Source organism: Centruroides sculpturatus, unplaced genomic scaffold (assembly GCF_000671375.1).
Source record: "Centruroides sculpturatus isolate CEXI.00-Female unplaced genomic scaffold, Cexi_2.0 scaffold93, whole genome shotgun sequence".
Lineage (NCBI taxonomy): Eukaryota > Metazoa > Arthropoda > Arachnida > Scorpiones > Buthidae > Centruroides > Centruroides sculpturatus.
In genome coordinates this window covers 628,278-644,973 of record NW_019384297.1, presented here as the reverse complement: position 1 = coordinate 644,973, position 16,696 = coordinate 628,278, and the positions used below count along the sequence as shown (strand labels likewise).

The window sequence follows — 16,696 nt, the reverse complement described above, 5'->3', positions numbered from 1 at the left end:
TGCAATTTGAAAAAATTGTAGACCCATAAATTTATACTGTTGTCTGCCAATCTGTTTTTCTTTAATCTCGAGAATGGAGTTAGTTAGTTGAAATCTGAGACTAGATATGGAAACCTTAGGGGCTGGAAGTTCTGATGCAAACTGGAGGTCACATTATTTCAAAACTTCCCCTGAAAGCAGTTAATAGATGACTGGCACGACTCCATTGCTAACAGAAAAGTATGATGTACAGGGGCAAGACACTACTACTAATTTGAGGTGGAGAGCATTATACAGTAGGTGATCAGTTAACAAACATAATCCGTTTCAAGACTTTGTTTGCTATCCAAATTGTTCGTTAACTGATTATCAATTTACCATAGGTTTTTATGGTAATTTGATTTATTCATTTTGGAGACCGCAAAAAATAAAAAAATATATACTTTCTTACTAGGTTTATTTATATGTAATACAGTAATAAAAATACATATATACACAGTCTTGCATTTTTATTAGTTATGTTTTTTCCGTTTGTGGGGGTTAAAGAATTTGTCCAATGTCAATTGCTTTTCTCTCTTCAGGATTTTTCAGAAGTAATTAATAGCATTGTAATTGTAGAGATCCCTAAGCCTATTAACCTAAACCTGGTTTGGATGCCATTCTAAGACTATTATTCTGACATCTTCCCACATCTTGAAAAGATCTTTAATAGCAGATATCATCATTAATCCTCTTTTTCAGAAGAAAACATATCTCTCCAAGTTTCTTGGTGTTCTTCATTCAAGAGTTCTTGGCATTCTTCTTTCATCAGATCAGTTTCAGGTCCCATTATGAGCTCTTCAATGTTCTTTATTTCTCGGATGTGATTTTTGTTACTCCTTTAGCTGCTTGAGTCTTCTTGATTATACTGTATCTTTCTTAGATAAGATTGAACTGCAGCCTAGTGTAGACATGTTCAAGCCATACTGCTCAGCAACATCAGACATCTTCTGCCCACTCTCTATCTTTGCTATTATACTCTCACCTTTTGAAAATAAAAACTGATGCAAAACTTAACGAGTGCCCACCCATTAGTCTCAAGAATACTATAAAAGAATTGTTTCTGTCAGAAAAATAAAAGGCTGGAATTGTAAGGGAGTTTCAAAGTTCGGAAGAATATTATCCAATCAGTATATAGCAGGTTGAGCATCAATGTTGACATCTCCCACACACTGAAAAGTTTCAAATTGTTGCCTGAAGACAAAGGAAGACCAATCAGTATTCATTATGTTTCTTCTTCTTGTGTTTGTTCTGTGAGATGTTCACTATCCAAACATAAAAGTTTTTTGCAAAAGTGTTCATTATCCAATTTATTCATTAACTGATCATCCACTGTATTTTAAATTAAATAAATTAAAAATATGATTAAAGATTGCAGCCTAATTGCTCGTTTGCTTTTTATATTTATTTCAAATTATTTTATTTATCAAATATACAAATAAATTATTTAATATGTTTGTGTATAATGCTCCTGACGGTCATGTCCTGTGTGCCATTTTGATTATGCAATATTTATTTGCTATTTTAAATTGTTTATATTTATTTTTAATTATTAATTCATATTAATAATTAATATTTAGCAAAAAACTATTGATGCAAATTATTTCTTAGTTGCGAGTGAAGTAACTTTTCTTTTGCAGACACCACCTATGAGATAATTTGTGTAATTAAAAAATATATATATAAATGTTTTTTTGTCTTTCAATATATATATATATATATTTTTTTTTTTTTAATAAACTTTCTTTTATGACACAAAATTGATTTGTCATTCATATTTCAGGCACAAATTAGCCACTACATTTAGTATAGTTACTATGAAGATGCTTGTATCTAGCAATTAAAACAGAAAATCTTATCATATTTTAAACTTTATAGTTTGTTCTATAATGTCCAATCAATAACATTCACATTCATGACACCCATTAATCAGTTATAATAAGACTATTCCCATAGTAAATAGTTACCTGGCAAAACATGAAAGACAATATTACTGTTGTTCAATTGAAAACTATAAGATAACTCTAGTTGGCAATCAATGTGTTAAGATTTGCGATTTTGATTAAAAAAATGTTCTGCTAGGGCATCTGTTTAATGATTAGTAATTTTATATACTTTTATATATGAAAATATGTATTTTGAAGGAACAAAACAAATATTACAAATAAAACAAATTCCTTAAGCCAATTACTCCAAAACATTTTGCATTCAAAAAAATTTGAATGAAAATTATGTAAGTTTCAATCTTGGTTACATAATTATGTAATTATGTAAATATTGATCATTAAAGACATTTTAAGTGACTTTGTTAGTTACAATAAATTAGATCATAAAAAGCATTTATTTAACTGTTATTTTTTGAAAATACAATTAAAAATGCTTATAATTTTTTAATTTAACAAATAACTTTTCTCAATGATAGAATAATATCCAAAAATTGAAAAATTTCTAGTTGTTCCCTACCCCTGTAATTTTTATGAAATGGAAAAGGCTTTTTGAAAATAACTTACTCTGATCAAGATTTTAATATTTTGATGTATTTATTATAAGTAGACCAACCAGTATATTGCTGTTGAATAGTATCTGAATGAATAAAATGCTGACAATTAACAGGTTAATTAATGCTCAACTAATATATATTGACTATTCTAAGAAAAGCTGCAAATGTGTATTGAAACAGTAAGAAATTAATATAAACTAAAATATATCTCATGTTTTATTAGTATAAACTCTTGACAGAAATAATGTTATTCAACTTTAACACTTGTTTAGTTTATCATTTTTTAAGAATTTAAATGAACATTTAAGATTATAGAAACTTCACTTGCATTAATATGAGAGTAAAGAAGTTTCTAAACAATAATTGTTAATTTGTTTATTATTTTTCATTATTAGTGTGTTTTTAAATTGATATTCTAATTCAAAACAATTTCCAAATATAAAATATTTAAAGGAAATTTTAAATATTCTAAATATTTTGGAAAATGTTTAGAAATAGAATGAATTAATTATTTTTACATATCTGCAAAGTTGAACATAATGCTTTTTTGCAAATAGTGAATTGTATATATCATTTTTAAATGTACTAGGATAATTCAATATGAAATATAAATTGCCATTAATCTGATTTTTGATTAATGCCAAACACTGTGGCAATTCTGGTAGTGTAACTGACAATGTCTGGTTTAAGTCCTGCTCTGGACCGACTCATCCAGAATTTTCTAAATTAAAAATTAAATATTAATATATTTATAATTATTAAATTTATCAAGAGATGGCATTTTAATTGCCTACTTCTAAACAAAATTAGTTAATATTTAATTATTAAATAGTAGCCTGATAAAATCCAACAGATCATTTGGCCTTAATCAAGATGAAATAATAATCTTTTTGTTTAGTTACTCTGGAAACTTTATGTACTGTACATATGGATAAGCTAGAGTTGTTTTCTCAAATTTACAACTGATTATTTTATCTGTTTAAGTTTGTAACACACAGCTCTAGTTCACAAATGTTTCCACAAACATTAATTTATAATTTTCTTATTAAATAAAAAACTCCCAATAAATATATTGTTTAATACTGTGAAATTTTTTAGCTGATACTAAAGCTGCAGATGGTTTGGAAAAGATACCAGATTTGAGTAATATAAGATCATGGTTTGAATCACCTCAGGAACAACAACAGCAACACTCTCTCTCTGATTCTACGTTACAAAGATCGGAAAGCATTCTTGCTCGAATGGCTAAGTAATAAATTATTTTTAAAATTGCAAAATTTGCTAGATTAATATTACAGAATTTAATTTTTCTCTTACTACATTAAATTTAGATATCAGTCTGCTGTCTCAGGTGAACAGGAGAATGGTCATTTGAGTGCTAATGAAGATGAATGTGATGATGTTAAGATAGTTAAAAGTAAAGAAAAGGTATTTAAATTTTTACTCATTAATATAGGTTTTGAATATATTAACTTGATTCCAAATTAAAAAACTGACATTTATTATAAGATGCATTTCATTGTAAGAACAAATGATTTTGAACTTATTTTTACACAAAGAATGTCCAGTGTTGCCTGGAAACTCAGGGATGGGTTGAGTTGTCTTTATAGAGTAGTATACAGTTCCTGCAGGGTGGAAGAGAGTAACCAAGCAAAATTTGGTGCAAATCAGTCAGAGTTTGGCAATTTGTGAGGATGAAATCAGGAGGAAGATTGAGGCTCCCAAGTTTTAAAGTAGCATATATTTTTTGGAGGATTGTAGAGACTGACTATGCAAAATTTGTCCAGATTACTCAAAAGGTTTGGGAATAGAGATGAAATCAGATGAAGACTGGGGAATCAGAGTTTAAGGGGAGTCCATGTTTCCCTTAAGGTACCAGAGAGTAACTATGTGAAATTTGGTTCAGATAGGTCAAAGGATTTGGAAGTTTGTAGGGAAGATGAAATCATCAAGGAGTGAGGGGTCTGAGTTTTAAGGTAGCTTACATTGGATAGTAATAAACTTTCCAATGAATTCTTGACATGGATGAATTTTGTGATAATTGTGACTTTCTTTTAGGCATTTTTTTATTGATGAAGCTCACTGTGTATAGACCTGAAAAGTAACTGAAAGAACTCAATTTAGATAGTTAGATATCTGATAACATAAAACTAATTCTTATTTTTAACTAATGTAGGGTAGGATTAATACTAAAACAATGAATACACAAAAATACTATCTATAAGTCTACTTACAAAAGTTTAGTTTTATACAAGGAAAGTAAATTTGCTTCTTATGGCTGTAGATATCTGATAACATAATAGTAATATTACAAAAAACAAATGACCATGAAAAAAGAAACAAAGCATATACACAACTACCTGAACTGCATTAATTAAAACCAAAAATATAAGATAAAGATATTTTTAATACAGATAAAGTCCACATTGATAAAAAAATTCTATAGTTACCAAAGCATGCCCCTCACAACAAACCTTTAATTGCCTGCTACTGCTGGAGTTGGGAGTTTTTATCCTCCCTGTAGTTGAATTCAGTTGGAACTACCCACAATAATTTATATAATTGTAAAATTACAAAAATATTAAAATTTCTGTATTTGTATAATTTTACAATTATACGGTAACTCATATGTACTCTTATGCATGTAATAAGATAACTTTATACATTTTTGACAGATGTGAATTTTTGATGAGATAGAGAAATATATTATTTTTATATAAACATGTGTAGATCTTATTTATATAAAGTTAATATTTAGTTATTAAAATATTAGTTTTAAATAGTTTGTTTTATTAATAGGTATCATTTTCTGAAATGTCCACTTTGAAAAGTCAGTGGGAATCTGGCTCAGTTACTGTTTCTAAGGATGAAAATGTGGAACAAAAAGAAGAATTAAGTAAACTTAGAAAACAGTTTTCTCATGGATCAGGAAAAGTTAAAACCATATATGAAAAGGCTTGTCAACAAACTTCAAAGACATCTGTTCGAACAGAAACTGAAATAGAAGTTGGAGAAGATATTTCTGCCAAACTTATAAAGGAGAAGTTTGAGAAAGGTGTAGTTAAAAATGACATTGAAGTAGAAAAACAAGAGAAAGTGCGTAAAGAAAAGGAAGAAGATTTAAGCATTTTCTCAGAAGGAGGTAAAAACTAACAAATTTTATTTCAAAAATATTTTGATAAATTGCTTCTTTTACATAAAATGTTTTTTTCAGCTGCACATGATGCACGAAATTTATTTAAACAAATTGATGCTGCTGGAGCCAAAGTTCCTTTACCTTTAGCCAAATCTCCTAATAAATCTCCAGGTAATGAACCAAGAAGGACTCGTGAAATACAGTATTTTAGTCCAACTTCACCAGTAGAAACAGAATTGATAAAATGTTCAGATACTTCCAAAGAAGTTATAGAAAGTATAGAAGTATCAAAACGTTTCAAATTTTTTGAAAACTACAAAGAAACTTCGTCCAGTACTAGGGATGGTGACACTGATAAAGAAATTCCACGTGATCCAAATATCATACGATCTTCTGATGTTGTAGATGACATTCCGGTCACAGATACTACTCGTCGCATGCTGGACAAATTTAAAGCTCTAGAAAGCTCTGTTCCTGAAACTATTACTCCTGTTGCTCCTAAACCAGTAAAACGTATTGCACCAAAAGACTTTATAAAAGTTGAAGATAATGAACCAGTATGTGAACAAGAAAGAGATCCAAACATAATTAAAGCTAGCTATAAATGTGATGATGATATTATAATAGAAGCTGATAAAGCTAAAAGTTTAAAAGCAAAGTTTGAAAATTGGGAAAGCGAAGTTATTCGAGAAAATAAAAAGAATGAAGATGAAGATCATCTACCCCAAGCTGATATTGCCAAGAATTTGCGGGCCAAGTTCGAATCAATTAAAGGCGAACCTACAACCACAATAGAAAAACCAAAATCAAAGGTTAACCGTTTCATTGTAAGTATCAATTCAGAGAATTTCTGAAAATATTTTAAATTTATATAGTTTATTAATAATGTTCAGGAAGCATATTTAAAAGAACTAAGATATTAATCTATTATTAATTAGGTATTTTTAATATTTTTAAAATAATTCTTTTAAAAAGTTATATTTTTTAAACTGTATTTATGTTATTTGAAAAGAAATCATAATTCAAATTTTTTTTTCAAAGTAGAAAGAAAAATTTTTCTATTTTGGCTTCTTGGATATTAGAAGTTAAGATCGTTTAGACCAGAGGTGCCCAAACTTTTTGATTGTCAAGTCAACTTGTGCATATGCCATAGGTAGACAGACTACAAATTTTTTAAATGTTTCATAAATACAAAAATAAACCTATTTTTATCATTTATAAATTAGGTGTCAAATATATTTGCAGGCCACAGTTTATTGGTTCATCTGCCATAGTTTGGGTATCACTGTTTTAAATTATACTTAACAGAATTTATTTAATTTTTTAATTTATATAATTTTATGTTAATATGTATTATTTATATATTTTAAATGGTTTGTAAAATAATTTTAAAACAGTAGTATATTCAGATGAGTGCTTTAAGCTAATTATGAAGGATTACTGACTTGTGAATTAGAAGGTTAACCAAATCTTAAGTTATGAATAGCAAATTATAATATTTTTAGAAATGGAGACAAACTGATTATAAATTCAAATTTTTTAAATAAAAACAAACTCAAATAAGGAGGTAAATAAGATGACTAAATGGATAGCAAATCATTTATTTCTAAATTAGTGGAATTACATACAATATTCAAAAATGTTTTTATTTAAAAATTATTATTTTCATTACTTTTCCATAATTTATTTTTATGTAATTAAATTACTAAAAAGACAAAATTTATATATATATTTTTTAGTGTATTGTATTTTATTACAGTTTCCATTATTTTTTTTGTTTTATCAAAATAAGTATATTCAGATATTGCATATATTTTGTTTGCAAATTGACTATATTTGATAAATATGAATTAAAATTTTTCATGATAATTTTATCTAATTAAAAAAAATGCCAGCATTGACATTAGTCTTTGATATCATTTATGTAAAATGACAAGTGACAACCAATTAAAGTAATTATGTAAGAAGATATTCTTAATTAAAACTTTATTGCATAATGATAATTATTAAAAACTTATTTAAAAATTCTATATTACTATAATATAAATAATACTATTTAAAAATTTTACCAAATAGTATACTTGTATCTAATGTTCAAGCAGATGTAAATGAAAATTTCACAATGCATGGTGCATATTTGCTACTAGTCTGAAACAATTAAGATCTTATCTGTTTGTTAATAATTAATTACTTTGATAAAATGTTTTAATGTATATTCTTTTAAAATTTTAACTAAAATAAAATTTTAAAACAACTTTATCATACATTGTTTGAATTTAAAGATTACTTTATAAATGTAAACTTATATAAGATATATTTTCATTTTTATTAAATTCACAATCATTTCAAAGAATTTATAGTAACTGTGATTATGCCTAGTTGTGAAACAAATCATCTATTAAATTTAAATTTATACCATATTACTGAAATAACTGAATATTGCCTTGTTACATTACTTAGTATTATTAATGAGTTTGAGATATTTTTATTATAATTTTGGAAACCAGTATGATCACCAGTTCTCCTTTTGTAGCAGATTTGCACCATTGTTTTCTGAAAAGTTAATTTAAATTTTAACTTATATAACAAATTATTAACTAGAGTTTTAAGTTAATTTTTAAATTAACAAATGACAAATTGTTATACTTGGTTTATCTTCATTTTTCAATAATTGGTAAATATTCATCTGGACAAATTATAGATGTCTGAAATTTAATCATGCTAAAAGGTTTGAAAAAGAATCAGATAATTATTATCTAAAACACAGGAAAAACAAGTAGCTAGTGAAAATATCTAAATAATTTTTTACCCAAAGGTGTGTTAATATAATTACAGTAGTAGTAACTGACAAATTCTTTTAGTCATCTTATGAATATGTATTGCCTCTAGAATATTCTGAAGATGGGCAAAAAGAATATGTTGCACAAAGTAGAAAAATATACAGTTAAAAAAATATATATATTTAAAAATGAACTGTTATGATATATAATTTTTACAATTTTTGTAAAATATCTAATTTTAAAACTTGAAAAGAATTAAAATAACAATAGACTTTTTAAAATGACTATAGTAATTTGATATTTTTATTGTTATATGAAGAAATTTAATAAATTTCTTTATATTATATTTTAATTTTAACTAAAAAGTATTTGTTTGGTTAGAATATTTACTTATTAATATAAAGCAGTAAATGAAGATAAATCTTGATGTTCATTTTTAATATGAATATTCTGGTTTTTCAAATGTGTTAATTTCTATTTAGATAAAATTATTAAATTTGAATTTGATATGCTTAAATGAAATTTGCATGAATTTATAAATTAATATTTAAAATTTTCAATTGATTCTAACAGCAGTTTGTCTGATATTGTAAATAAAATTTTTAGATAATGTCAATTTCAGTAATCATTTTATAAATATTTTTGAAAGATTTGATTCTTAATATATGATTTTAAATAGTTGCATGTAATTTTAATATACAGTACATAGCTACATGGAATATTATGTATATTTTAATCATTTAAAAATGGTTTTCTAACTTTGCATGAAATAAGTTACATTTTGTCTCTAATAAAATATGATGTAATGAAAGTGCAAACTTAAAGCCATTTAAAGATTCTTCACATCATCAATTGCCTATATATGAAAAATATATGCATGATATGAAAATAAAACTAACAAGTTCGTCCACAAGACATTAGGGGTTGACAAAAACTCTTTCTTTTCTTAGTAATCATCATTCAAGATTATGTCAAGTACATCGAATGTGTGAATACATATCCGAAGTGCAACTGGCATGGACAACAAACTGATCTACAATCCAAGTGACTGCACTCTTATGAAGTATTCAAGGGTTTAGGTTAATTTTATAAATCATTGTATAGAATCCAAATCAAAATTGTTATTGGACTTTAGTCAAACTACAAACCTGTAAAAAAAAATTAAAAAAAAAAAAAAAATAAAAAGGTGCTTTTTGAAATTTAAATGTTTTTTTGCATGCCTGATGTAAATTAAAATGCTGTTTATTGGAAAAAGAATATAGCGAACAAAACTGGTGTGCCAATTGCCTTTAGTCTGTAAGGAAAATTAAAATGTACTAATTGGCAAATTTTTTTTATTAAAACTTTTTACAAATTATCTATTGTGATCTATTTAATATGTTTTTTTTTTTAAATCTCCAAATACTTAATTTATCATAATATAAAATTTAAAAATGAATTGCATATATGTGAAATTGTTTTTAAAAATACAAACTACTTATTATTCCATCTGTCCTTTTTAGTATGTGTGTGCGTGCGTGTTTAGAAATATTACCATTTAATACCTTAGTAATATTTCATCGTCCAGTGTTTGAATTTGTAATCAATAGTCTGTTCAATCTTTCATGAATTGACTGCATTATTGTGGTTAGCAATTTTAGATGATTACAATATTCTAAGAAACAATATGTTCTTGTAATGTGAATCAGTTTAGTTACATAGAGAAAACATTCTGATGTGAATGGTTCTGTTGTCTTGCACAGTCCAACATCAATTATTATTGTATAAATGATTATATAGCATTTTAATCAATGTTTAGATATATATTTATTAGCAATTGTCAACCATTCAATAATGGAAGTCAATTTTTCTTGAATGAGAAGTTGTATAACTGACTTTGTAATTCTTAATTGTTTGAAATTGGGTTGGTTATTAAACATTGATACATTACATTGAAATTCATAAACATTGAGTATTTTCAAATAATGAAATTCAATCCAAGTTTATAGTTGACGTTGATATACTTAAACAATATTAATGAAACTTTATTTCAATTCTTTTTGTTATAAAAAAAAAATTGATCCAAGTGTCTAACTATCAATATGAAATCAATTTTCTAATGACATTGTTGAAGTTTTTTATTGAAACAACATTATTGTTTACATATTTGTAATTCTAGTAAAAGAAAAAATAAAGTTTTGTTGTGTGAATTAAGATTAATGTTAAAATATCTTTTTAGTTAGATATATTTTTCTCTGCCACACTTTTTTTTACATTTATCAAAAGCCATTTGAAATAAAATTTAATTTTTGTTTTTAAATTGATATCAATTGTTGCCAAATATATATTTGTTTAGTCTCCATAACTCAATAAAAAAGACACTAAAGTAAGAATACATCTATCTTTCATTCTCTTAATATAATAATTAAAATTTGGTAGATCTTTAAATCATTTGACTTATAATTTTGATTAGTTTAAGAAATAATAATCTGAGATTGTCCCTGATTTAACACATTATCTTTTTTTTCATTTTGTTAAGAATCATCTTCTCTTCCCCATTATCTTTTTTGATTCTAATCCTTTGTAAATTAAACTGTACTCAAAAGCAGAATAGTTGGCAACTATAAGTCAAGTCTTCATTTAAAATTTGAATAAAAACAGGAGGTACTTAGTGTGTACCAAATTCTGACTTTTATAAACTAATTTTGAGTATTAGTCATAATATTATCTCAATCAAGAAATTTTAATTTGTTGTTTAAGTAAAATAGTGTTCTATGTTGCAAAAATTTTAATTTGTGTTTTAATTCCTCTAGTATCTTTTTTAATTAATTTTTGATAGGATTCTCATATTTAGTCAAAATATAGTTAATCTATTTTGAAAAAGTGTGCAAGATAATTTACCAAAAGGGTTTGTAATCAATACTTATACTTTTTGATTTTCTTTAAGCACATGTAATGTTTGTTTTTCATCATCTCATTAATTTTAGAATTGTGAGAATTTATGCTCAATCATACATTTTTGACTCTATAAAATTTGATATACTATACTACTTTCAGATTTAGCTTCTTAACAATGCTTTCTTTTATAATGTAAATGGCTTACGGCAAGTGATAAAATCAAATTTGATCTTTACAGATTCATGGTAAGAAAATATTTAATGATTCTTGGTTCTTTATACCATTTCTAATTATCATTTGTCTAACTTTACTTGATTTTGTTAGCATATTATCATAATTTTTCAAAATGTATTTCATAACATGTTACAAATTAGAAATTTCTTAAATTATATTTAGTGCAGTATCCATAATGATTGATAAACCTTTGTGGTACAACTGTTCTTACCTCTTGTCATCCTCTATGCAGATTCTTATCCAGTTTCAGGTACAGTAATTTGGTAATTATGATCAATGTTATATTGTATCTTATTTTCTATCAGCTATCATATATAAACTTAAAAGTAAATCTTGTCAGTTTAGGTCTTCATAATTGTCACTAAATAAGCTAGATCTATTTGAAATTTGGCATTATTTTCTACATTGGTTAAATTTCAATTCCTGACATAAATGATTGTTGTCTTGGAAAGCATAGAAATTAATGTTGTTTTTTGTTTTGTAAAAAAAGGAAAAAACATTTTGTTTCTAACTGAAATATCAATATTTAAATTATAAACTTCTCTCAGGAATAATTTTAAACAATTTTTATCTGATCAATTTACATATGACTAAATAAGTTTTGTACAAATATGAATGGTCAGTCATTAACTTGATGCAGCATCTATCTAGATTTCTATTGACTTTTTCCTCTCAGTTCTTTCCTCTTTCTTCTCACAATGTGTTGATTTACTTTGTTCTTAAGAATCATTTAAATATTTACTAATTTTCAGTACTTTAAAAAAAAATTGGATGAATGAACTGGAAACATCTGAATTTCATATTACTTATCCTACTCAAGAAATATCAGTTTTACTTGAATCTCTAACTCACTTTTTTTTATTATTAAGACTTGAAAAGAACAGTTATTTGTTTTTGTTCTGTTAATCAGATAGGTAATTCATTTCCAATTTACAGTCATTGCAAGATAATCAGCCAATAATGTTGCCAACAATATCTTTTTCTATAAAAAATATTTTTTAAAAACTATAGAGAATATAAATTTTGAAAATATATCATCCATTTGTATTGAAACCACAATATGACAATGATGGAGGTTTTTGAACAGAACTTTATGTATTTTAAATATTAAGAATATTTGATTTTAGATTTTATGTTAAAATGAATGTCATGTGTTTCAATTTTAAAATTGTTAAACTAACATATTTTTAATAAAATTCAATGATATAAAACTAATGACAATATAATTTTCATGTAATTTAAAATAAAAGTAGTTAATTGGAACTGTAATAAGTGTTTAAATATTAAACTTTTAAGTTGTTTTTTTGACAGTTGTTGAATTTTCTGGCCTTTGTTTGCATTTCATTACAGATAGTAAAGTTTTAGTAATAAATTATTATAATTAAAAATTTTATATAAAAAGAACTTTATTCTATCTAATTAATTCTAAGTTATTGAGTGATAAATATAAGTTTTTAGTTCGAAATATTCCCCTACTCCTCTTAGCAAGAACAATCCTCAGCAAGTATGGAAGTCTGCGACATCTGTGGAAGGAGATTATATCCAATGGAGAAAATGGAAACTAGCGGACAAAAACTTCATAAAAATTGTTTCAGATGTGCTCACTGCAGTTGTATATTGAGGTAAAATTTTTTTTCAATTTATTTGAAGAGTATAGAAAATGATTTTAAAATTTTTGTTATTTAATTAAATCAATTTTTCTTTGACTTTATTTCTAAACTTGAACTGAGATGTATATAAACGACTAATAATTTAACATACAGTACATTCTCGCTAATCTGAACTAATTATTATATGGGATTATTTAGATTAATGAAAAATTTAGACTGAGTCAGTTAAAAAAAGACTGTAAACAAATATGCATATTTTAAAAAACTGGTACTGTTATTTGGTACATGAACATATGTTAGTTTCACAAATTATTCAATACCTTTTATTTTTTAAAAACATATACATGTTAATCTATTTGTTTTTGCTAGAGCATATGGTAGCAAATGAACAAAACTGGTTCAGATTCAATAATAGTGGAATCTGAAACTATCACAGTATATAAAGACACTGAACACTTTACACACTTTTTCAGCAATTAATTTTAATTAGAACAAATGTTTTCAGTCATCAGACTGAAAACATTTGTTCTAATTAAGCCTTTGTCAGATTTTTAAAGATTCTGTCTTGAAAATATATATTCTATAAATACAGTATATTGTGTAAATTAATTAAATTTGGTTTTTACTTAATCAAAATAACAAATTTGCAGATTACATTAAAAATTAAAATTTTTGCTTATATTTAAATCAATTAACTGATTGATATATTCCATTGTTAAGAATATTTTTAATAAAATTAATTTTCTTAACAATGGAATATATCCATAAATTAAATTTAGATGGAAAATATTTCTTTAATATATAAAATTTTTTTAAACAAAATATTTCTAAAGATCACTACCAAAATCATTACTTTAGAAGAGTACAGATAATGGAAATCTTAAATTATAGTTAAGAAAAAAAGCTCAGAAATAATTACATAGTCAATTGTTTTTGTTGTTTAGTCTTAATTCAATTGAGTTTAAATTAGATAATTGGATAATTTCATCTAATTTGATAATATCTCTGCTAAATACCACTATTAATATAATGTAGATTAAATTATTGAGTTTATTATGGCTGATTTTTATTAATTTATAAACAGTGTTAATTTATAAGTAGTTGTGTTATAGAATGTTTCTTTTTATATTTATATATAAAGTTTAAGTTTATGTAATCTTTTATTTAAGACAGATAAGATGAAAGTATATCAAAAGCTTTTTAAGAATTAAGATTCTGCTTGTTCAAAGGTTCTTCATAAGTTTTTTTAATGAAATTCAAGTAAATTTTCAAATGTTGTCAACAGATGGTTCTAATGAATAATTTACTATATTTTCTTTAATACATATCATCACAAAATTTCTATTCAAAAATAAAAAATTGTTGCATGCTTTAAGTTAGAACAAACAATATTTAAGTATCAATTTCTGGAGGTGATTGGAAATATTTATATATATAAATAAATAAATACAGAAAAGGTCAACTTTTACCTTTTTACTGTATTTTAAAATATTTTTACTATTTTTTATATTATGTTTTTAAAAAATTATATAAAATTATAAACAGTCAGCAGTATAAATAATAAAAATTTACTGCATAACTGTAGTTCTGGAAATTGTTTAAATATCAATTATATAGATTACATTACAAAGAAATATGTAAAATTATCTACTCAAAATTGGTTTTATATGTAAAAAAAAAATAAAAAAAAAAACAATTTTGTATTTAAAATTTTTCTAATTAATCTAATTTTCTATCAATATATTTTAACTGCTACATTAGGATAATGTTCCAAATTTAAATGTCACAAGTATTTTACTTTATAATTAGAAGATATTAATGAATGACTGACTCCAATAAAGTAAACTTTTAAATAAAATTTTTTTTAATAAAAAGTTGACAATTTTTGAATATCTTCATTATCACGATTATAAATCATAACAAAATGATAAAGAAGAAAACAAAAATAACAGAATAAAATATACATTGATAATTTATATGAAATATCAAAAATAATATAAACATGTTAAATTTCAACAAAGAACGATTTAAATATTCGAGTTGATATTTAAAATTAATTTCTATATATATTTAAATTAATTTATAAATTCATTCATTTAAAATCCATAATTTTATTATATGAAGTTGTGCTGTTCTGGGTCAAATATTACAATATCTATTATAATTGTGGTTTTTGGTTTTATTAATTGAACTTCAGGGAATTTACAATTCAAAAATGAATGAATGCCTAAGGAAGGTTGATTAAGATGATGGAAAATATTGGCAAAATAATCTTTTGCTGCACTATAAGGTGCAGTGAAAGTTTATAAGAATAAAAGTACTATGGTTATTAATAGTGGTTATCTAAGTAGTTTATTACGTTTTTGTTTGTAAAAAACGTTCTCAAAAATATTTGATTAATTACAAAAATCATAGTTCTTAACTTTCTTAACAGACAAAATCAAAAAATTATTAACTTTAATACTGAAAAATTAGCTATTATAGTTAATAACATCAGATAGTAGTGTAATACTGTATATTGAAATGTAAGCAGTTAAGTAATATTATACTATAAATTTTTAAAAAATTATGACTGATTAAATCTTATGATTTTTAAACAGTTACATTAATAAATATTTTCAAAATACAGTATATTAGTTTTTCTACATAAATAAAAAATCATATTTCCTGTATATTGGGAATAATTTCATATTTATTTTATATAGGTTAGAGAACTACACAACAAGTGGTGGTAAGCTTTATTGCACTCCTCATTTTAAGCAACTATTCATATCTAGGGGAAATTACGATGAGGGTTTTGGCCGAGAACAACACAAAGAAAAATGGAATCGTAGTCGTTCCAATACTCCAGTCCTAAGAGATCTGAGTCAAAATGGTGATCCTTCCGAATACACAAATGGAGAAACAAAGTCAATTTTACAAGGAACTTTTGATCAGCAAGTTGTAGCTTGAAATATTATTGAAGTGAAATATTCTTGTAAAATTAATTTTTGAACAAAAAAAAATCTTTTCCTGTTGATAACATACTGTATTTATATGCACAAGAGATTTAATTACAGCTTGTACATAGCTACATGGAATATTATGTATATTTTANTAAGTATGCCAAGTTTATATATTTTTATTTTTTTTATAATAATTGCTGTTAAAAACTATTTAAGCAGTGATGTACACAAAAATATATTATACCTTATTATTATAATAATTATTATTATTATACAAATTATACATTAGAGTGGTATGATTTTTCAAACCATTCTGTGCTGCTATTCTCACCGAAGTCTTGTCAACATTTTATTTGTCACATTTTTTCCATATTTGCACTATTATAAAAGAAAAAAATATTTTCTATGTAAAATATAAATAATACAAATGTTTTTTATTAAGGCTAACAAGCTTTAAATATATGTATCCATATTTAAACTCTACTAATGCAAAGTTTTTTATATTCCTTTATAAATTTAGTCTTTAAAAGAAATTATGTAAAGAATTTCCAAGAAATTTTCCATTTGAAAGACAATGTTTAAGAAAAAAAAATGAT

General features: G+C 24.7%; 1 protein-coding gene across 1 annotated transcript in view; it reads left to right on the top strand.

The window, feature by feature from the left end:
* Nucleotides 1-16,212, top strand: part of LOC111625996 — a 111,669-nt gene extending 95,457 nt beyond the window's left edge. Inside the window, exons 12-17 of the mRNA XM_023369301.1 lie at nucleotides 3,617-3,767; nucleotides 3,850-3,946; nucleotides 5,318-5,660; nucleotides 5,733-6,481; nucleotides 13,031-13,167; nucleotides 15,861-16,212. Of these exons, the coding sequence (XP_023225069.1) occupies nucleotides 3,617-3,767; nucleotides 3,850-3,946; nucleotides 5,318-5,660; nucleotides 5,733-6,481; nucleotides 13,031-13,167; nucleotides 15,861-16,107 (1,724 nt within the window). The 3' untranslated portion in view covers nucleotides 16,108-16,212. The remainder of the gene's footprint in view (nucleotides 1-3,616; nucleotides 3,768-3,849; nucleotides 3,947-5,317; nucleotides 5,661-5,732; nucleotides 6,482-13,030; nucleotides 13,168-15,860) is intronic.
* Nucleotides 16,213-16,696: the final 484 nt, after the last annotated feature.